The 22,744-nt window shown below is 47.1% G+C and overlaps 1 protein-coding gene across 4 annotated transcripts; it reads left to right on the top strand.

Annotated features, from left to right (window-relative positions):
- The first annotated feature begins 591 nt into the window (after nt 1-591).
- LOC144164422 (uncharacterized) lies at nt 592-21,049 on the top strand. 4 transcript variants are annotated; one of them, XM_077694957.1, is made up of 8 exons: nt 592-817; nt 917-1,042; nt 5,486-5,552; nt 6,186-6,318; nt 7,597-7,709; nt 16,958-17,069; nt 18,185-18,710; nt 20,703-21,049. In XM_077694957.1, the coding sequence occupies exons 1-7, from the start codon at nt 648-650 to the stop codon at nt 18,358-18,360; spliced, it is 897 nt and encodes a 298-aa protein (XP_077551083.1). In that variant the 5' UTR covers nt 592-647; the 3' UTR covers nt 18,361-18,710; nt 20,703-21,049. The 4 variants fall into 4 exon arrangements, with proteins under 4 accessions (XP_077551083.1, XP_077551085.1, XP_077551086.1 ...); XM_077694959.1 differs by having other exon boundaries at nt 593-817; nt 7,597-7,653; XM_077694958.1 differs by having other exon boundaries at nt 748-817; nt 922-1,042.
- The last annotated feature ends 1,695 nt before the right edge of the window (nt 21,050-22,744 follow it).

Below are 22,744 nucleotides of genomic sequence, written 5' to 3'. Positions count from 1 at the left end.
TATGCACTCCGCTAGAAAGACGGTGCAAAGGAAACCGTTGTCGCCGTCAATACTTCATTTGTGCCCTTCGTTCGAAATCTTAGCGCAAGTGAACGAGTTGTTATGGCAAAAAAAAAAAATGTTGTCACGAAAGCGACGTACAATTGCAGCGATCGAAATGAAATGATGTCCTGGCCTCTGTAAACTTGCGGATGTCAATAAACGATTTGTTCTCACTTGCTGCTCACTGTGGTCTGTGCCAGTCGAGGCCATCTGGTCACCTGGCGTAACATCACTTCACTAGCGCGGCGCAAGTAAACACGCGACCAGCGTGCCAGCCAGGAGCCAGCAGGAGCAGCCACGGCCGGACTCGACGCCCCTTTCGCGCGCGGGAGGAGGAGAGTCGAGTCCGGCCGTGGAGCAGCGAGCCGGCGGCCGCCGTGCGAGGGCAGCCATGTTATTAAGGAGCTCAAGCGGCCTGTGCAAAAAGCATCCGCCATGTTTACAAAGCCGTGTTTACAGCGCCATCAAGCGGGCGTACTGGGTAGTTCACGACGCCGCCACTACGCTTTTTCTGGCACTACAGGCAAAGCTAGACCTTTGCTTCTCTAAAATCCTCCCTGTTCTGTGGTAGTAGTTTTTTGTCAAGTTTGGTGCCCTGCGTGAATATGTTTGGTGAAACGAAGTCGGGAAAGTCTCGGCAGTTGTGCTGTGTTCAGCACTGCACAAACAGCTACGCAAACTCGTCGGAAATTTGTTTCTACAGGTTTCCATCACTACGATATGCGCACCAGCATGAGCGGCGGGAGACTTGGATACGATTGGTTCGAGGAGAGAGGTAAGAGACTGCGCGGTCGTAGAACCGCTGCAGCAGTTTGCAAGATTTTGGTATGAATGGAAGTATACCGGAAGCTTCTTTGTGCCTTGTGTCTGTCAGGACAGACGGCGCGGAAGCCTGGGAGCCGAAGCCGCACTCCCGGATCTGTAGTCGCCATTTCATCGGCAATCGGAAGTCGGAGGAATCCTGCAGCCCGAGCTACAACCCCAGCATTTTCCCATGTGTGTAAGTAGAAAACGAGGCCCGAACCGATAGATTGCCGAGGGTGTTTGAAATACAGCACTGTGTGTGTGTGTGTGTGTGTGTGCGTGTGGGTGCGTGTGCGTGCGTGTGTGTGCACATGTGCGTGCGTGTGTGTGTGTGTGTGTGTGTGTGTGTGTTTTGAATGACTACCGAGTGAGGCGGCGCTCGCTGTATATTGGATTTCAACACCACTGTTCAGCTGAACACTGAGCAAGTTGTGGGGTGACTGAACCAGTGAATTAAACAACCTTATAGAGATTAACTCAACAGATGAAAATGCTGTGGAAATTGCTAACCTAGAAGCCGGATGGATAGGTTAATTTGAGTTTGAAGCCATTCGTGATGATGATGAGGCAAAGAGCGCCAAGAAAGTGGTTAGACAACCGAGGTGAGTAGGTGACTACTAAAATTGGTTAGTAGAACAGAAATAAGGTCAATCAAGACAGCAAGGACAGCTGGTGTAAGGGGCAGGTAGTGATCACGTGTAATATGAAATGTGGAGCTGGAATTTTAGAACATCTGATAAAAATAAGACACATTTGATAGAAAACATAGGATTGACCCCAGCATAACAGAAAAAATACAATTAGAAGTAAAGTTACCTGAGGCCACGAATAATTGGAATACACCCCAACCTCGTTATAAAACGTAACGGGGTATAACTAAATAATGGATAAACGAAGTAAATGAAATTCCCAACGAAATCTCCATAGAGAACTACGCATTTGAAGCCTTGTTGTAATGAAGAAAAACTGACCTGTCAATGGATATAATTAACTATATTATATATTAGTCTCCTTTCCCGACAAAAACCCCACCGCGGTTCATGAAGTGCTCCGCGAAGTTCCACACTCGTTTGGCGCCGCCGTTTTAAAACTCGCTTGGATTCAAAACAGCGCAAAAAAGACGGGACAAGAGACGACGACACACGGCGCTGACTAGCAGCTGGTTGGTTTATTCTGCGCCTTGCGAAATATACCCAAGGAAGGGAGGCGAGAAGGAATCATGATAAAAAGCAAGTACATCAAACAAACATAAAACGCAGGATCTATACACGTGCAATGACCAAAAATGAGCAGCGCTAATCCAGTGCAGCGATCTAACACGTGGCCATAGGTGCAACTGAACAGTGCAACTTGGGGTTCTTTTTTTTTTATGAATCCAAATAACGAATTTCCTTTGTGGTAATTCAACGTAATTCACGTAATTCAACGGAAGGCTTACTAACGCAGTCTTCGCCTGCGTTGTAAATGAGGTACGCTTTATAAATTTCACGCTGACCCTTATACATTCGTGCAACATGCGTATCGTGGAATCTGGGTGAGCTCCCGTGGTCGTGACAATGTGTGGCAAGGTTGCTGCCAGTGCCCGTTTTTAACGTGTTCGCGCAGTCGATCATTTAAACAGCGCCCGGTTTGACCAATATAGGTCTTCCCCCAGGACAGCGGAACTTCGTACACAACACAGCACAAAATCCAACCTGGGCCCTCATGTTATGAACCCGACATCTATCCGATTGCAACATGGTCAGAGCAGTTTGGATTTTTTACTTTAATTCAGGTTGCGTGGGAGAAAGCTTCGTGTTTTAACCGTGTTTATCTTAAAGGGACTGACAACCGATTTTTGTCGAGTATGTGTTATCCCAAATGAAAGGCAGCGTTCTAAATAGTCCGCTAAGCACAAGCAATTTATAAACAAATTGGCGGAAATAATATTAATTTGGCACTGAACTTTCTGAATCGGGAGGGTGGTGGTTCGTAGTGTAGAAACTTGATACTACAATGTGTCCCGGTCACGTGACCTGCAAACCTAGCACCTTCTATGACTGTCAAAACGTCTATTCACTTATTGAAAACCTTTGAACACAAGTATTTGTATAAGTTTGGATTGTATGTGTATTTTTTAACATTATTTTGAACATTTTTAAGACATAATGCGTGCCGCTGCTGGGTTGGTTTCAGTATGGCTAACTGAGCCTCCATGCCCAGAATCAATGGCAGCGTTCAGTAAACAGAATCAGTGAAGGAGCTTTGACAATTCTACCTGAGTCAGGGGCGTTTCTTCTGCCGAAATATTTTATTTCAGTTTCCAAATACGCCAACAGCAACTCTAAAAAAAAAAAAAAAAAAAAACGACGCACCTGGGGAGAATCGAACTGCAGACGTCCACAACGTGAAGCCAGATTCTACCTATCGTCCATTCCAACAGATGGCGCCTTCATGCAAAATAGACTACTGAATTAAAAAAAAACACACAAAGGAATAAGAAAGCCTGTGATCCACACTTTTTTATCTGGGGACAAGTTTTTAAATATCGTTTTTCATCTGGCATACAGACAAAAGTATGTTGCCGAGCTACTCTATGTCATGGTTGCCAGCATGATTTTTCGGAGGACACATGCAGCTCGTAGACCTAGAAATTTCGATTTAAAAAGTTTGAGGGCTTTATCAGTGAAACCGTTTCTCGTTAAGGTGCTTTAAGGGATGCTCTTTCATTTGGGATAGAGAACATATACTCGACAAAAATTGGTTGTCTGTCATTTAAGAAAAAGGCTTCGATTTTTTTCCTGAACACGCATGCAAGAAACTCACCAATGATGAAAAGCACTCATCGATACTTACTCTGACTGGGACCTCACTGAAGGCAATGAATGCAGCGGGGCTATAGATTACGTCGATCCGAAAGACGCTTCTAGAAGATTGGCTTCCAAAAGCCAAATGCGCTAACCGGAAGGACTAAGGGAAAGACAAGAGCACTTTGTCCTGGTATCCTTTTTTTGAGTCCTGTCCACGAGCCTGTTTTCTGAGAAGCAAAAAGTTGGCATGCATGAAATCTGCGCATCAGAAAAACGGGAATGGAGCAAAAGGTGGTTGTAAGTTAAAAAAAAGTATCACCATCACGATTGCCTTCAGCCTCCAACTGCCCGCCCCTTTCAAAACACTTCCGAAGCCTGCCTGAAGGACAACTTGATGTTGCCTGCTGCCCCGAAAAGGACGCTACCTGGCCACCACCGACATAGCTTGAGTGTCATCTACCGCTTGAATGAAATAAACAGCGGACAGAAGTTTGTATATGTGAACAACGTCAAGTCGACAGAATGGCAGTGTGCAAGACCTTGAATAGCACCACGATGGCACGAACGAAGCGGCAGGAGCTGAGCCCTGTAACCTCGGCGACTTGATTCGAGATCACACGACTAGAGCAAGAACTGCGATGTTGTATTTATTCATCACGCTAACACGGCTGACCACTAACTAGACTTTACGACGTCAATGAGCCTCGCATTTAACACAATAGTCCGGCCTTGTTTAGAGTACGCGTCTGAAGTCTGGGATCCGCACACTAAAAAAGATATTAACAATCTTGATATAGTCCAAAGATTAGCTGTTCGGTTTATTTACAATCGCTTCCGCCAGTCTGACTCCCCGACAGAACTAATAATTAATAACAAAATTCCAACTTTAGAATCCCGAAGGAAACTAGCGAGACTTAAATTTCGTTTTCAACTATCCAGGAAAGACAGCATCATGGACCTTTCGCACGTCCTCACTCCGTTACCTTCACGTCCTACTAGAGGATACCATTCTTACAAATTCACACCTATGTTTGCACGCACTAGCAACTTAGGTACTCTTTTTTCCCTCGCACAATAACAGACTGGAACGAACTGCCGCACCATATTTTCGAGTCTGCAAATGTAATAAAATCTCTGGAAAATTACTTTGAAGTGTGATTTATGTTACTTGTGAATATTTTGTATACCTGTCTGTTTTTTCCATTTTTCCCGTTTTTTTTTTTTTTTTTTCTCTACACCTGTACGACTGTGTAATTGGTCATATCATTATCGTTGTACCACCTCCCACTCCTGCTTGGGCCATTTTTATGGCCTGCAGTATTTTATAAATAAATAAATAAAAATACGAAACAGCCAGAACCGGAAAAAGTCGATGCTCATGGCAATTGGTCTGACAATAAGTTCCATTTTCAGTTCCGTTTACACGGAGACGCGGAAATTTTAGTTCCGATTACCGACAGTTTTTTTACGTCATCTCATTACAAAACCAACCAACTTACAAGTTGCTGTTCCGTTTAAGCAGCAATTCTGTTTAAGCGATTTCCGTTTATCGAGATTCTACTGTAATACATCTGAACCACAAAATTTCTAATGACCACGCCATGTGTGGAATGAATTTACGGCTCCCATTTAACCTTGCAATCATCAGCTGTAGAACGATCTCGTGATTTGTTTTCCCGCGGCAATAACAGTGCACCCGCAAACTGTTTGTGAGCAAGCCTGCATGCAGGGCATTTTAAGTGCATTCCAAAAGATTGTGCAGCGTCGACCTTCAGTCACGTCTGTACTTATGTTACGTTACGTCAGCCACAATAGTTTTCCTAACTTCTTTGCTCATGTTGGACTTGCAGGGTCGGGAAACGGCCAACCAGGAAGCTCCGTGTGACGACACGAGGGAGGCAGGGAGGAAGCGCGCAGGTAAGGTTGACTTTGGTTCATTGGAATCATTGCGCATAAACAATGCAGAAATCGAGCAGGTTATGATGATGATTGTGTTTTTATAACACAAGGCCGGCTATGGGCAAAGAGCACCAAAGAAAAGCTTTTTTATGAAAGTGAAGTGACGGTACATTTCAGTAAAAAAATACAAAAACAAACGGCCGCGAAAATGACTGGTGTGAAGGGCCAGGCAGGTTATCAAGGTGCACGATAAGAAATGTGAAGTAATAAAGGAACTGAAAAATGCGCTAACGGGGAATCATGGGGTCACCGCCATGATTATCATCGCCTGGAAAGGGGAATAGGTGCAGTGGAATGTGTTGTGTGTAGTTGCGAGAAGTGTTTGCATCGTGCTGTGTCGAGTGTGCACTGAATGAGGATGTGGATTACGAATAGGCCCTCTCCACACCTGCTACACTGAGGTCTTGGAAAGCCTGGGATAAATGGAGCAGTAACATTTCTCGATGAAGTTTATACTTTGACGATAACTATATATGTTGCTGCTGCTAGTTTTTACAACGGATCTGTATGCAGCTAGGTTTCTGCAAATTTTTTCTGCCCAAGCCAGATGGTGTCGATTTCATTTGTCCAATTAACTCGAACATTGTGCAGGCCCTGCGGACCAGAGCGAGTCCATCGAGGAGCGGCCGCCGCAGTGCGCCCACACGAGGAGTCCGTCGCCGCTGCGGCGGAAGTGGACTCCGGAGGAGGGGCACACAATTCCGGATTCGTGCAATTAACAGAGGTGAGCACCATGTTCTTTACTAGCTGTGGCTGATGTCCTGCAAGTGGGGTGCGAGGCGGGATATGTTGTGGAGGGAGATGATGTGACTGTGCCGATTCACAGCTTAGTTTCGTCTGGAAGGATTGCAGCGTGCCGTGTGTATAACTGATGGATGCAGGACGCAGTTTGTACTGCTGCAGCGCTCACACAGGCAGTGTTTGTCCAAGATGGCTTGCATTGTTGAGTGTGCTGGGGTGCATTCTTGTGCAGCAAGCTGCTGTGTTATGGGTAGGTGAAGGCATGTGCTTCTGAAAAGCTTATTGTGTGCAGTGGTAGATCCAGGGGGGAGGGGGGGGGGCATTTACTAATCCGCCCCCATTCCACACCCCTTGAAACTGATTTTCTGGCACGTGTAATTTTTTAGGCAACACAGTGGGGACCATTGCTGCCCGCGGTGAGCAAGGCACCCCTCAACTGAAACTTCTTGTTAATTAAGCGTGACATTGGCTAACGCAACCTCCGCCTTAGTGGGGGTGTGCTATCGCTTTTTTACCCCAACCAATTTGTCTCCTTCAAAGAGTGTTGGTGGGGCAGCGAGGAGGAAGCGTTTTTTAAACCGGTCCCGTGGTTGTCTGCAATATGTTGGTGAAAAAAGCACTTGTTGTGCAACTGATAACGAATAATGACGAGACATTGTTTGGTTTCGACCAGGCTACACAGTCTGATGCCAGAACTGCGTCAGAACTGTGTTATGAGTCTTTTTTTTTTTTTCCATTTTTACAGAAATGATTGAGTGTGCATGTATGCTTCATTTCTGCTGCATTGTTCCTGTGGCCAGTTTTCTGACACTGGTTGATGACGACACGATCACAAGTTCACAGGCCCGCGTTCTACAATTGGCCACCACACTGAACTTGTACGATGCGTGCTTGAACAAACGAAAAGTTGGTCTTCACCGCAGAAGAGGGGAGCGTGAAAATTCTGGTAGGCTGAAAAGGCGTGAAACCACACTGCAAACCAGTGTCGTGCATTTATGGTAGTTTGAGTGGCGGCCGCAGATGGCATGAGGTGCTTTCAGGCTAATAGTCTAGTGAATTACTTGCATTAGACGAAAAATTCAGGCCCAAATAAGACGTCTATGACTTTACTTCAGTGTCCCATCAAATGAGCAGCTGCATCATCAGAATGTTCATTCATTCATTTAGTGAACATATTTAGTGATCATTTAGTGATCGTTCATTTAGTGACCAACTAGCTGTGGGTTCATTTGGCCCTGCTAATCCGCATCTTCCTTTCCAGGTGTACAGTGCAAGCTGAAGTTCTCCCATGATGTCGGCTGCCAGACAACCTTTGCAGGTGTGCATTTCCAACACTACGTTGCTTTGTTCTTCCAACGTGCCTCAGCATCCCAGGTAAAAATATGTTTTTTCTAGCTGGATTATTGAACCAGAAATTTCTTCTCGCTAGAAATATTCTAGCTAGAAATAGGTGGAATTTCTAGCTAGAAATTCAGTTTCTAGTTCATTTCTAGCTGGATTGAGATTTACTTCCAGCTAGCATTTGTCAATCCAGCTGGAAGAAAAAAAACCCCCGCAAGCTGGAAATAATCGTCTCTAGCTAGACTAAGAATCTTTCTAGTTAGGCGCTGTCGATTCCAGCTCGAATCTAATAATCTAGTCAGAAATGAAGCCGGAAATCACAATTTCTTGCTAGAAATGCTCTTTCCATTTTCATGGGGGACTTGTTGGGTCCCACAACACGCGGACCCGGTGAGGACCTGCCCTTCATGTACTAACTAATTCTTTCAAAAGAATAATTCGGAAGTGTATGCGGCAGAAAAATTGTGTAATATATTAACATTGAAGCTGTTTAACAAATCGTAATTTTTCGTGTCCACTGTTGAAAATACCAAGAAATTTCCCAGCGCGCACGTGGGAGCGTGGGCCTCTCGGTGATCGGCCGGCAGCTGTTAATAACAAAACTAAGAAAATGCCCAGCGCTCATGTGTGCGCGCCTCGCGATGACCGCCCAGTGTCCCTGGTGCACGTTTGTTAAGGCAAGCAGACCCACTTATGGAGATTGGCGCCAAGATTGTCAAAAAAAAAAAAAAAAAAAGAGCTCCAGCGTCTGCCATAATCGTGTCAACACCTGCTCGGGACGGGAAAGACACGTCAAAGTGTACGCCCCTCCAAGGTGATCACGTCCATTGAGTATCGCTTCCAAAAAAGATGAAAGCAGCTCGCAGTTACCGTATTTTCGCGCGTATAACCCACCCCTGCATATCATCCGCACCCCCACTTTCAGCCCGCTGGAAAAAAAAAAAAAAATCCTCGCGTATTGTCCGCACATTTGATACAGGAAATGCTGCACCAAAGCTACTGCTCGAGCAACACATCACATATTATGTAGACAGAAAAAGCGTATTTGTTGAATGTACTTACTGCAAAGCGAAGGCACAATTTACTAATAAAATTCAGTTTAAGTTAGAGTGCGCTCGTCCTTGTTTTTTTCTTCCTTGTCCTTGTATGTTTTGCGCAGTCGCTGCCAGGGAAGGCTTAGTCAGTGTCACTACGTAGGAGCGTCACGGCACAACGCGCATTGCCGTGAAGCTGCACTAAAGGAAAAACCCCGCGTATTACTCGCACTCGTACTTTACCACTGAAATTTTTGCATTTTTGGTGCGGGTTATATGCGCGAAAATACGGTATAGCAATGATGATGGAGTCAAAGTCTTTGTGGCAGCGATGATGAAGCAAATCAGCTGCAATCATGCGCTTAAACCTTCATGATGTACATAAAGGTTGTGTACAGGTTCACTACCTTCAATACGTGTGTATTAGTGTGAGCTTCCTTCATTTTTTTTACATCAGTTGTACGCTGTTCTTTTTATTTTGTTCAGTGTATGCTTACAAATAAGCAACTTAATTTTTTTCTCGTGATGGCAAGTTTTAGTCTCTTTTCTCAAGTTGTCAGACAAGAGCAACATTGGCCTGCCTACGCCTTCTAGAATTAAAAAAAGAAATTCTATGTTGAGCACGCCTTCTGCGAGCTTGTCTCAGCTTTTGTGCCAAACCACGCTTCCAGCACCAACTGCAGCATATATTCCCAAAACGACCCGATTAGGGCTTTGTGACGTTGCAGTGGTGCACTTTGATTCTTTCCCTTTAATGCATGCCTGTGTCCTTTGAAAGTGTTTTAGCCTGTGGGCTAACGTACGGGATAGCAGAGGACCCCGGCTAGCTTTGCTAGAGAACGCTACGCGCCGTACACTAGCCCTGCGGAATCCGAAGACTCACGCACGGGTTCGAGTACTCACATGCAGTAGACAGGCTCCGGCAATCCAAAGTGAGGCTTTATTGCCTGGCAGATACAGTGCATACACCAGACAACACGACTATCGCTCGCGGGGAGACAGTGGCTCCTGTCGCTCGCTCTAGCCGCTGGGCTCAGACCTCGATATCCGTCATCACGGCCGCGGGAGCAGGGGAGGCATCCCGAGGCGACCGATCAGGGCAGAATCTCTCGGCAGAGTCCGTGGAGCCAACTGGGTTCACCGTCATCGGGGCATTCGGCGTAGGCACAGCCGAGCCAACCGACTCCGACCAAATCGCCCAGTCGACTCCCCGCCGGAGCGCTCGTTCGTCCCGCAGGTCAGCTCGGAGGGGAGAGGAGATCTTCCCCAGGTCGGGGAGAGGGTGGCGCTAAGGAAGGTGACAAACTGGTCCTCCTTCCCTCGCGCCCTCGCGCACACGTTCGCGGCAAGCCGGTTCGGCGCGTCGCGCGGGGTCATGAAGAGGACACGACCTACGTGACGCGCCGGCTACCCAAAATGGCGGCTCCCAGCTCGCGGAAACATGTGCAGGCGAGGCGTAGGGGAACACGGGCCCCCACAAGCCGCAGGCTAGAATAATGGCACACCTGCAAGGGGTGGGGCTACAGCTGACGGCAATTTCTGTTGCATCGACTGTCAATGCCGGGATTGTTTTATTACCACTACGTGTGGCACTAGCAGAAACATTGACTGTGCTCTGGGTAATATGAGTAGGGGCTCTTTGGCACAGTCCACCCTGCTAGCTCTTGACGCATCAACTTTGTAGCCACCATACATAAGTACACAACAATTGGTGGCTGCAGAACACAAAACCACTGCTTGCAGAACCGAAGCGCTGCTGTTTTCTGCCACCGGCTTGGCTTGTCTCGCTGTCTGACCTCAGCTTGTTGCATAAGGCATGAACACCCTTAAGCAAATGCCTGGGCTTCAGCTCTGCATTGGGTTACGTTCCTTCACCAGCAAACATTGGTGCGTGGCCATTGGTATGGCAGAAGCACGGCCAGTGCGTCAAAAGCTAGCACCCAGTTCGGTCAAGCACACAGGAGTTGACCACAGCACAGTTTACTGCACGGTGGGTGGCTCGTTCACCAGGCCGAAAGTTGCTGCTTGAGACATGCAAACAGGGTAGGCAAACAGGCGCAAAGGTAGCACTCGCCTGTGCTCTTGTGGCTGGCCCAAGTTCGTTGCATCAAATTTACAAACCTCGGGGTGCAGTATGTAGCTGCGCTTTACAGAGTGTGCAGAGAGTACAGTTTTTTTTTCTTTGGAGCCGCTGCTAGTGGCTAATGGTCGTGGTGAGAGCGTGGGCTGAGGCTGTGTGAACTTGGGGAATTGGCCGATGTTTGATTAATGAAGTGAACACCTTCAACCAATCGTTTCTTCTGATGCTGAAATTCACCTCGCGTATAGCGATTGGTCTGCACTTTACGAAATGTCCAACGGAATAAGCCGTTTCAATCAAACGTCAGTCGATCCTGTTCTTCGGAATACTTTTGTTGTTTTCACAGATACTGTCTCCTCTCCAGTGTTCGCTTCATGGTTTCAAGGTTAGCTCGTTTGTGAAGACATGGCCGACAATTTAAGCATCGGAAGTGGCTAACCGCACTCTCCTGTGATTGCCTGTTTTTCAGATCACGAAATATGCTCCCTTGCGCGCGTGTTGTGCAACTGCTCTCTCCTCGTCTCGTGTTGTAAACTAATCGTGATAAAATTGGCCCTTGGCTATGAAAGTAGAACCCATTTTGTGTGACCCACTGCAGAAAGACGACTGAAACTTGCATCCAGTTTGATGAAGGCTCTTTTTAAAGGAGCCATGAAGAGAAAATACAACTTCGTTTAATTTGAAAGAACTAAGATTCAGTATCTCACTCAGCTTCATTACTGCCACAAAAGATGTTTTTTTAACAGAAAAAAAGCAAGAAGTATTTAAAAACGTTCAAATTTTGCGCCACAGTGACGTGTTATGAGCAAGAATGACGTCATACGGGCCAACAATAAAACATAGTTTTCGGCGCGTTAACTGCACGTTATCATTCAAGTGATGCAGTCAAATGGAACTAGAGGCCCCCCATTACAGATGTCCGGTCATGTGTCGTCGTGACAGGTCAGTTATAAGGCGGCCGCCAATCGCACAAACAAGGTTCCGTGACGTCACAGAAAAGTTGAGGGAAATTGGCTGGGGGTCGCCACTGCTTCACACATTTTCTTTCATATCTCTGTTATTTGTTCGAAGATTGCGATGATATTGGTATCATTGTTATCGGGACTAAGCAGACTTTCCAATAAACCCAACTTGTATTTTGTCTTCATGGCTTCTTTAAGCGAGATGGCACCATACCTTGTCTCATAAACTTCGAGCGTGTGGGTAATTTTAAACTCGGGATGGCCTGATTGCCATTCCGTTCCAATGCTTGGTGGGAACGTCTGGAGGTGACCTGTTTCTCGTATTTCAGAACTGTACCGTATTTTCGCGTGTATAACCCACACCAAAAGTATGAAAATTTCAGTGGGAAAGTAGGGGTGTGGATAAATACGCGGATAATAACAAGGACGTGCACACTCTAACAACTGAGTTTTATTAGTGAGGTGTGAGTTTTGCCTTGCAGTCAGTGTATTCTACTTGCTAAATATGCGCTTTTTCTGTCTACGTAGTATGTGATATGTTGCTTGAGCAGTAGTTTTGGTGCAGCCTTTCCCGTATCAAAGGCGCGAGCAACATACGAGGAGTTATCTTTTTTTCGTTACTGGTGTTCTGAAAGTGGGGGTGCGTATTATATGCAGGGGCAGCTTATACGCGCGAAAACACGGTACTGGTTCAGGGCTGCGCCCAGAGGACACGAGTGCAGCTGAGTTGTCAAATCAGTGACATGAAATGAGAAGCCTGGAAGTCATCAACATGCGTGTTATCCCAGCCTGCTGTCAGCTGCACAAAAGAGATCAAAATTTTTGGCAATTTCTGTAGACCACTGTTCGAATGCTTAAATGTCTTGCCTCACAAGGTAAATAATGTGTAGCTGTAAACAGGTGCAATGCATGGGCTACTAGGGATTTTATTTCTTTGTTGATCTTACCACCCTTCTTTCACCACTTGGCCGCACCAACAGGAGCAGTGCAGGAAAGCCTGGCACCAGAGACGGAAAACGCCGGTGCCTGTTTTCAAACTTGGAAAATTGAACTTCGAAAATTAGTTCAAAATCTTCATGTCGCATTATTCGATTCGAGGCAGAATTGAATATCTTGCTATGCGCTTCAATGTTTGAGAGCTTTGTATATTTGCACACCCCTATTTTGAAAGGCTGGTTTGTAATTACTGTCATGTACACAGGACGTAAGTACGTCATATGGTGTGGCATAAAACGAAGTGTCAGTGTCTGTCGGAAAACCACAATGAAACATTTGCCAGTACTGTCGCTCAGGATTGCGGTTGGCCGAAATGTTTTTTTCTTTCCCGATAAACTGGTTGTTGACAGAAATGTTGTGAAATGCACGTTTGTGTGCTTCCGCGGCTGGGTGGCCGCACTTTCCTTTGATCCTAGCTTAAACCGGTTTCAAGACCTCTTTCAAAGATGGCTTCATTACATTTTGTAAGATTCGAGTCGTGCCTGAAACACGAAGTTGATTCCTTACGGCATTCAGCACAGATCTGCCCGGTCTGCTGAGTGCATGGGCCGGTATTGTTCTTTCAGGTGTGCAACAATCATTTCCTGTGTTTGATTTCTGGCAAAAGTTTTCGTGGTGGTTTTTATGTGCCACACATATACGAGATCCTCCCATGGGGTTTAAAGGGGCCCTGAAAGGCATTTTGAGCACACTAAATGAACTAGCGCAACCGTTAGATTGGGTCGTCAACGTCCTCTGTGCCAAGTACAGTCGAACCCCGCTACAACGAACGCCGCTTCAACGAAATTTCCGCTTCAACGAAATATTTCCAATTCCCCGTCAGCCAGCCATAGAAGTCCATGCAACGAAGTCCTCGCCACAACGAACCATTTGTCAGGCTTGCTTTCGCTTCAACGAAATTTTCGATGATTTGGGCTGGGTTTGAACAATTATTTTACAATAAAATAAGCATAGCGCCAGCTATCTGTAACTTTTTATACATTCAGGGCGCTTAGTTTCACCGAAAACATGCGCGGGGTGCGGCCACACCGCCACAAAAAAAAAAAAAAAAAAAAAAAAAAAATCTCATAGGCGGACGCCATTGTTTGATGGTGATAACGATGTGGCTGGCCGTCTTTACATGAGGCGCAGGCCCGGTTCGCCAAGCCGGAGCTACAGCCAATCCGTATCCAGTTGAAATCGCACAAATGTGCTCCGCTGCTGGCGCGGCGCCGTCATGTATGCTTTGTGAGCAGCTGTCCTTGCCGTTTTCCTTCTACCATTCTTAATAGCCAAGAGCAAAAATCATGTTTGCGTGTTTGGTCTTTAAGCCAAGTCATCCTATCTTAGTCATGAGCGCGCAGTTGTGTTAAATGCAAGCGCGCGCGTCTAACCTGCCAAGGTCAGTAGCTGCCGTGCCGTGTCAGATGATAAGATAACGGCACTGCTCCTGCTACAAGTGAGAGGGGGGCTTCCGACGGCCTAGCAGCTATCTGCAAGTAATCAGCTCGGTGGACACGCCTTGTTGTACAGCAATACGTTTTGCGCCTGCATTTCTTCACCCCACTCCGCAACGCGTTCTTCGCGTGCAGTGAAAGAACAGATAACCATTGGTATGTTTGTTATCCGAATAAACATGATGTTATTGCGCGTCACTCCTTTTTCTAAACATTGTATTATGCTGCCAATGATGCGGAAGCATACGGGGCTATTTTTCTGGCCTTTCCGTGGTGTGTTGCGGCAGATTTCGCCTCAACGAATTTTCGCTTCAACGAAATTTTTCGCACGTCCCGCCAATTTCGTTGTAGCGGGATTCGACTGTATTACTCTTTCACGAGCAGCGGAAAGCTCACACTTTTGTTGCTAAGTTTGTCGTTTTTTTCTCACCCTTTCCTTCGTGTTTTTGGACACCGCCATCTTCACATGTCTACATCACCGATTCCCAGATGTTCGTCATGAGCTAGACATCCTGCTATTGGGCGGCTTTTTCACGCACTTCCGGCAAAGAGATGAGTCGTCTGCTCAGCGTCGGCTCGCCGGCTGATCTGCCAGCGGAGTGCCGGAGTGTTTGGGCATTTTACGACAAACGAAACAAGTGTAAAACAAACGCTTAACCGTTTTTATTGAATGCTACACGGCCATAACACGACATGGATATTCTGTTACCTGAGTACGTTCCATAAAGAAAGCGTTGAATCCCCGTGGCACTTCTTTCGTGCAATTGCAGAGAACGCCCTGAGCCGAAGGCCCGGGTTTGACGCATACATTTTATTCAACTTCAAAACAATCCAGAGATGCGTTTCTAACGAACAAAATGTCACAAAATGCGTTGAAAGTCTGAACCACGATTGACAGAGGATGGGTTGCCTCCTGCCAGTCGTAAATTCGGTACTCACCTCGCGCGCACTTTGCGGGGACGAACAGCAAGTCACTTAACTCTGGCGCACCAGGCTTTTAGCCACGCACACTGCACATACCCATGCGAGGTATCCACCCGCAGAAGCACAACGTCGCATTTCATCGCGAAACAAAGGCGTCCACAACACATACACCATCGCCTCCTGTAATGCCAAACGCATCTCGCACTTCCCAATGGGAGTGAGTGGTACGCCTGCAGTGCCCACATGTCGCGAAGTGGGGCCCCAAGCTGAACCGGGATCACGCAACCGTAACTGACTTCTAAAGCGGTTTGTGCCTTGTCGCCAAGGCAACCGATGTTTGAGATTGTCAAAGAAATGGCGCTCGGTCCAGCGTTAGAAAGCTCAGAGCCGCGGAGGAGCATGTTTTGCCAACGTTGCCGCTCTCCACCACGCGTCACCCCAAGCTAAACTGGTCACATGATTGAAGCGTTTTGTGCACGGGTTCTGTATCGGTTTAAATATGACTTTTTCACATGCCGCCGGCAGGAATTACGACCGCTGCAAAATAAGATCCGGCACCAGCGGGGCCACATCTGATACGGCGCTTTTTGGATAAACAGTGCGCGGTGCATCAAGGGAACGAGCGCATGACCCTCCTCGCGCGGCTGCGAGTTCGCCGCTGATAAAAGGTCATGTGCCGCCAGCAACGTACACCGCGAAAGGGCAAGGCCAGGCCGCCGCATACATGCAGCAAGATTTTTCGTTCGCTTTTCCAGCCTTGATCGGAGTGCGGGATTCATGGTGTCAACAAAGCTTGCCCGTAGCAGACGACAGTCTGAGCAGCGCAATAGCGGAAGTACGTCACCGCTGCGGAGCGAAGCATCATGGGAGGCAAGGCTCGCGCACAGTCAACAACGGAGAGTAAGTCGAAAGGAGGAGGAAACGCGGAGCGACGATAATGCGCCGTTTTTGATTTACGATTTCTCAGCTAATACTCATCGCTTTAACAAAATTTTTGCGGGAGGAGATTGCAAATACATTGCTTTATTTGGGTACATGTACATCCATGCATCGGCGGAAGGTATTTCAGGACCCCTTTAAGCCACATTGTAGTTCACCTTTCTTTCAACCAGTGGGTGAGAAGTCAGTTTTGTTCTGACTGCTGTCAGCCGTGCGACCTCTTCCTTTGCAGTACCACGAGAGAGTAGCTGTGAACAGCATTGTCACCCATGCTGTTAATCCCTTTCCTCTTTCAGAACACCCAGTAATGGATAACAAACACACACGCACAAAAAAAGGCAAATGCCTTTCATGCCCTGCTTACCCATCAGAGTGTGAACATTGGTGCCCCCCCCACCCCTTTTTGGGTTCACTCTAGGCATATATTTCACAGCAGAGCTGTTTAAAAGCTTAAGCTGTGTGCGTGGAAATAATTAACAGAAAACTCCGTTCGGCAAAGTGGAGGGGGGAAAGTGCTAGGCCAAGAAGTGTGCGAGAAAGCAGTGAGGAGGCAAGAGCCGAAGAGGTGTGGGGAGTGCGTGCGTCAAGAAAAAAAATTCTTGCAATGGTCGGAATTGCGCTATGATTGCTTTCGGGGGCGCTCAGCTTTTCGTTTGGGTTTGTAGCCCGGGTGTTGGCTTCGGACTTTGGCAGTTTGTGTTTTGGACCTTAGAAGCGTGGGTTGTGGGTTTCGATTTGACAATGTTTGCATGAAGAAAGCTTCGCTTTCTAATCGTCTTTCTCTAACGAAAGGGGCAGACCTCGGGAAAGCCAAGTCAGAGCTAGCGAAGACCACCAGCTGCGCTGTTTCCTCAATCTTCGCATCTCGGTTGCGAAGGTGGTTGAATTTTTTGCTTCGCTCTTTTGCCAGGTGATGCAGGGGGGACCTACAGCCGGAAGCAGCAGAGGCAACACACGCACAAATGGAAGCCACCGGGGAGACTTCACGGTGGTTCCCAGTATCTGTACTCGGCCGAGAAGAGGTGAACTTAAACCCCGGTCTCGCGCTTTTGTGTGCGCATTTGCTGCGACAGGCATTGTTGTACAGAAATTGCATAAACATTTGTTTCGTCGTAGCAAGGCCAGATTTGCGTGTGGCTCAGGGGGTGTGAAGTCAAGCAAGCAAGCGTTTTCATTTCGTTGTGTGAATGATATAATTTATACTGACGAAGTTTAAGAAGGTAATCCTGCTATAGAAGGGAATGCCCCAAAAACGGAGCAAGTTGCTCAGAGTGAACATGTGGAGGGCCTGCTAACAGTATTTTCTTGCAAAAAAAAAAAAAGCACCGTTTGAAGAAGGATGTAATCATCATGAACTGATGTATGTCCACTGTGAGGTGAAAAATTCGCCCTTACATTTCCGACTGCTCCTACGCTGCTCTGTCCAAATCTGTTCTTTGCCACGAATTTTCCTTACCTCATCTCTCCATGAAGTCTTCTGTTTTTTGTGTGTTTCTAGTCCTGTTTCTCATTAGCCACTCTGTTATGCTTGTATTCCACCGCTTGTTCCGAACAAAAGAATTCATCAATCAATCAATCAATCAGTCAATCAATCAATCAATCAATCAATCAATCGCTTATTGGCATCACTTGCCCAGCCCAGCAAGTCCACCTCTTTCTCTTTATTTGAACTGGAATATGTCTACCACTGAGTTTACTCCCAATTGCATTGCGCTCACTTTCTGTCCTGCGCTGCTACCCCTGTCATTCTTTCCATGGGCCAGGATAGCTACATTCGTCCACCTCTTGCAGGATTTCCCTGCCTTGGCCAAAACTGGGGCTTCCTGCATGTCTGTGGGGCTTTCTGCTATTCTTCTTTTACTCAAATCACTGGCATCCCCAACCAAGCTTCCCAAGTACTGCCTCAGGCATGCCGTAATACTTTTGGTGAAATGGTGTCCCCTCGTCTGACACCAATCAAAGGCCCCCTCAATCAAAGGCTTTCTTTGTAATCTGTGCATGCCATTGAAAGGGTGTTGTTACACTCTGGGCATTTCTCCGTGACCTCTTTGACGGCCGTAATGTTATCCATTGTTCAGTAGCAGCCCTTTTCAGCTCGGTTCTTCAGCATAGTTCTGGCCTTTTTCTCTTCCTGCAGTATGGAGCCTACCATGCCTTGTGGCCAGCCATCGCCAAGCGTCTCGCCAAGCGCCTGGATGTCTCGGGCAAAGCAGGACAAGACCTTTGACAAAGTGCAGTGACCTTCACCCCGATGCTTCAAGACCACCACAGCAGCGCACGTTAGTGCTTAACTGCACTCTGAAAACACGTTAGGCCTGCCGGAGACAGCAGCAGTGGTGGTGTGCTGTGTGACCACTGTGCCAGTAGTGCCTTGGTAGGGAAATGGGAAACGCTATCGCAAGGTCTCGCGGAAGAGAGGGCAGAGACGAGAAAGGACGTGGCTGGACGAAAAACAAGCACGAGAGAATGTGTCGAAGGACGTCTTAGCTGGACGGCTGCTGCTGCTGTGGCTCCTGTGTCAGTCAACGTCGGACAGTGATGCAAGAACCAACCTGGTTGCAGTGAGGGTGCTTCGCAACGTGGCTCCAGTGCGGGTCGTCGGGTGATGTGGGCAGCATTGCTGTTCTCCGACGCAGCGCCACCTGTCACGGGCCGACCTGCTGGTGAGGCTTTCCTCCCTATCGACTTTGCGTGCCCGCTACTCACCGCGGTATCTCAGTGGCCAAGGCATTGTGCCGCTCAGCCCAAAGACATTGCGGTTTTGATCTCGGCCGTGCCAGCTGCTTTTCTGATGGAGGCGAAAAGTGAAAACACCCTCCAAGCATTGCGGTTTTGGCCCTCGTCAAAAATCCCCAATTAATTGCAATTAATCCAGAGCCCTCAGCCACTACATCATGTTCTTATAGCCCTGGTATTGCTTCAACGTGTCAAACTGCACAAGCTGAATCTTTTTGTCCTCCTTTCTGTCTATCATTCTCCAACCGTGGTCGACTGTGTTTTCCACTTTTCAGCCTCTGCGGCACGTGTTTGTGCTCTTTGGCTTGTATGTCCCATTGAGAACATGGAACACCGGAATTACAAGTGCCGTCTTGTGCTCCCATCATGGATGAACTTGGTTCTGAGACGTGTCTGCAAACATCAGTCCGCTTCTTGCCGGCACCCAGTAATTTCTCACTGGTGTCCACAACGTGTAAGGGAGAACGACTACCTCTTTCAAAGCCGCTTGTCTGGAACTGCCAAAGTCCATCCAAAGTGTTCTTGGCTAAAGTCAGTTCTAGTCACGCCTACTCCACAGTCAGCCTGTCTTTCGCTAGGGAAAGAGGAGTGCAGGGGCGATTCAGGAGCAATAGTGCTTGAACGGGCAGTGTTTCTTCCCCCTTTTTTTTTTCTTGCAGTGGGTGCAGCACACTATCCCTTGCACCCATCTACAGAGAGACATGTACTCGCGATTTTTATTTATTTTATTTATTTATTTACAGATACTGCAGGTCAAAACTTTGACCCAAGCAGGAGGGGCTTATGCAAAACATAGGAATGAAACGAGTACGAAAGGGAACACAGGCAATAAATAAATGAGAAACAATTCATCTTATACACACGTATTACAAGAGCAACACGACAGAACACATTAATTTGAAAAAAAGATGATGCTGTAATGCTTCTGCAAAATCTTTTGCTTTTAAAACATCAAGAGGTAACGAATTGCAGTCTGCAACAGTCCCGGGGAAAAAACTATTTTTGAAGCATCTGTTCGAGCGAAAATAGGTGTTCTTGTGGAGGGTTGCCTGAAGGCTCTTTTAATGACCTGGCCTGGCTCTTGGGTCCAGTCTGCAGGCCTGGTGAATAGGCAAGAACACAACAGACATAGGAAAGGTTACCACTGGCATTTTAAGTGCTCCCTATTATTACACTGGCTGGGTGCGTCACCGATGCATTCTGGGGAACCTGCAAGCGATGGTCAAACCAAGATGAAATGTGGAACTTGGTTTTCGAAATGGCCTAGCCAGCCCTTAGGCACAAGACACAGTGTGAACTGGCGACCGTAATGTGCCGGGAAGGGAGTTCAGTAGGCAACAGTTTATTTGGAAAGCCCAGAAGGTCCGAAGACAGTCATGATCAGCGCCATCTGTTTGAGAAACCCAGGCCGAAGTGATCCCTTATTTGGCCATGTAGCAGTAATTGGGCTCCTTACTGTACTCGTGCAGATCAGAACAGAAAACACCGCCCAAGTTTTTCTCCAGTGATGCCGCGTCGCGTGCTGTGGTGCCATTTTAGCTTTTAAAATTTCCATTTTCGTCCATTTCAAGGTTGACAATGTTTTGGTGTACAGCTTGTAGGAGTGTAATTGCGTCCGACGTTGCAAAATCTCCGAGGACGAGGATGCAAAGCATGCTTAGGGCTCTCAGCAGTGAACTTTTTCTGGCACTTCTAGCTGATAAACAAATTGTGCACTGCCTCATTTTCTTCTTGAACAGCTGTTGGATGTACCGATTGGCATGCGTCTGCTGCAAGCATGAGCAAATGTGAGCAAACATACCGAGGCTGTTGTAGATGGCCTCATTAGCGCAACCAACTGCATTTCAATGGTTGATATGTCGCATCTGAACTAGAACCTGGAAAGCTGCTAACCCTGTTCTCCACCTTTTCTTGTCCAGGAAAACACCACAAAATGGAAAGAAGTCCTCTTTGCCTACTCCGTCCACAGCAGGGGTTCAACCAACAAGGCCTAATAACCTGGCTAGGCACCTGATGTCGACACACTGGACAAGCACCAGAGCGACAACTGAGAACCCACCTGAGCATGCATGTGGAAATCAACGCTTCACAAGAACCAAGACCATCGTGTGTGACGTTTCTGCTCCAGAGATGTGTAGATCATAGGCACGTGAGGACACAACACGTTGAGGAGGAAAAAGCCGTTCTGTTTCCTTTTTGTTGTGCAAAGTAAACAGCGAGAATGTTGGAGAGCAAAAAAGTAAAAGCAGACATTTTTATTTTTTAAGGACATGTATGGCGGTTTCTGAGAAACATCGATGCTAAGTGCAGGTGAAAGAAAACTAGTAACTTAGTGATGCAAGAAAAACAACAAAAAAATCAAATGCTTACGAGTCTGCACTGCACCCTGAGACATATTCGTTTCCACGTCCGCTTAAATTGGGTGCCAATTTTCACTCGCAGTACTGCAGGTAATGCGTCCATTTGATACTGTGGCCATCCACTTGCTCACAGTGATTTTTTTTTGCCTTACGAAGCACATGAGGCTTGGCCTTAAAGAAACATGCCAGAATGTCATGAAAAAAGACAACTAACCCTGTGTCAAAACGACAGCAATGGGGAACACAAAGCTTTCTGAAAGCAAGTCCAACACCGTAGGAACCAACCCAGAACCGAGCGGATCCACACCACACCAGCTTGATGATGATGTTTTCAGTTTAATGGCGCACGGCCGACAAGTGCAAAGAGTGCCAAAGACAGTTATTTGATGAGGACAGATGTGCAAATAAATATGAAATTGTCGAGTAAAAACAAAAGTGAAGCGAATGCATGATGGCTGGTGTATAGGGCCAGTGTGATTATGCATGATATGAAAGAAGCTGTAAAAACTTGACGCCTGATAAACACTGAAAAACACGCTTGTTAGAAAACATTGGGTTGTCGGCCAAGAAGTGTGATGGGTGTAGCGGGGGTGTTGAGTGCCTTGCATTGCTGCACTGGGGTCTAGAAGATCCCGTGAGCAGATGCGAGTGCGTTGCATGGGCGTGCCCTATCCGTAGCCTAGCCAAGGCGACTTCCGTGTGTCTGTTGTGCGAGTCAGCTGTGTACCATCCCAAGTGTGGCTTTATTACATGTAGTTCGCTGTCTGTCTGTTCACCAGCTTACCATACACATAAGGTATCTCCTGTCGGGACGGTTTACTGCACTGCGATTGTGCTCCCCAGTGCATTACTGATACGGGCACTCCACGGCTTGTCCTAGTGCTCAACCATCATCTTCGTTACAGGCGTACATGATTGCAGTGTCTAATTGCGCACGTTTATGCACTCCTCTCCAACTCCAAAGTGCTTCAAACGTGCCGGAATGGCGCAATCGGATAGGCATATTATGAGTGACCCAGGCCCTATTTCGCCTACGAGAAGTGTGTTAATTTTCCTTTCACTTCACCCACAATCATCATCATCGTCAGAGAAAGTTGGCTTTCGTGCAGAGCATTTTGGGTGGACTATACAGACAACACCAGTGAGGGGATGCAAGCTCGCTTTAAAAAATGCAGGTTCCCCAACATATTTCGGGTGCAAGGAACCAGTTGTAGACTCACAAGTTGCTGAAAGATGTTGGCCAGTGGCAAGCAATGTCAGTGGAAGCAGAGTGAAGGGGCATTTTTTCCTCGCTGATGCCTCTACTCAGAGGACAGGCACGTTCTAGCTCACCATCACTTTGGGTAACTGGTGTGGACCCGAGTTAGCAAGCACATTGCAAACATCCATTAGTTTTCAGATTTGCCTCCGTAAGACATTCAGTATTGCTTTGAGAAAGTTGGGCTAGCTGGTATTTAGCATAATGATTCACGATTGCTAGCATTGCTGCACAAGAACATAAAGAGGCAGAGGACAACGTTAGACTTCAACTCGTGGAAGAACGAGAGCTTAAGAGAGGCCCTGGTGGTCACCAGCGCATTGGGAGGAGTGGGGAGGAAGTG

This window comes from Haemaphysalis longicornis, unplaced genomic scaffold, assembly GCF_048455015.1.
Source record: "Haemaphysalis longicornis isolate Haplotype H1 unplaced genomic scaffold, Haemaphysalis longicornis Haplotype H1 scaffold_13, whole genome shotgun sequence".
Classification (NCBI taxonomy): domain Eukaryota; kingdom Metazoa; phylum Arthropoda; class Arachnida; order Ixodida; family Ixodidae; genus Haemaphysalis; species Haemaphysalis longicornis.
Note: the sequence above shows the minus strand (reverse complement) of the source record. Positions and strands in the feature narration are given on the sequence as shown.

Coding starts and splice junctions, on each gene's coding strand:
- LOC144164422 (XM_077694957.1), top strand. CDS start 648: ATGTTTGGTGAAACGAAGTCGGGAAAGTCTCGGCAGTTGTGCTGTGTT. Junction 5,553..6,185: donor GGCAGGGAGGAAGCGCGCAG/GTAAGGTTGACT, acceptor AACATTGTGCAG/GCCCTGCGGACCAGAGCGAG. Junction 6,319..7,596: donor GATTCGTGCAATTAACAGAG/GTGAGCACCATG, acceptor CTTCCTTTCCAG/GTGTACAGTGCAAGCTGAAG.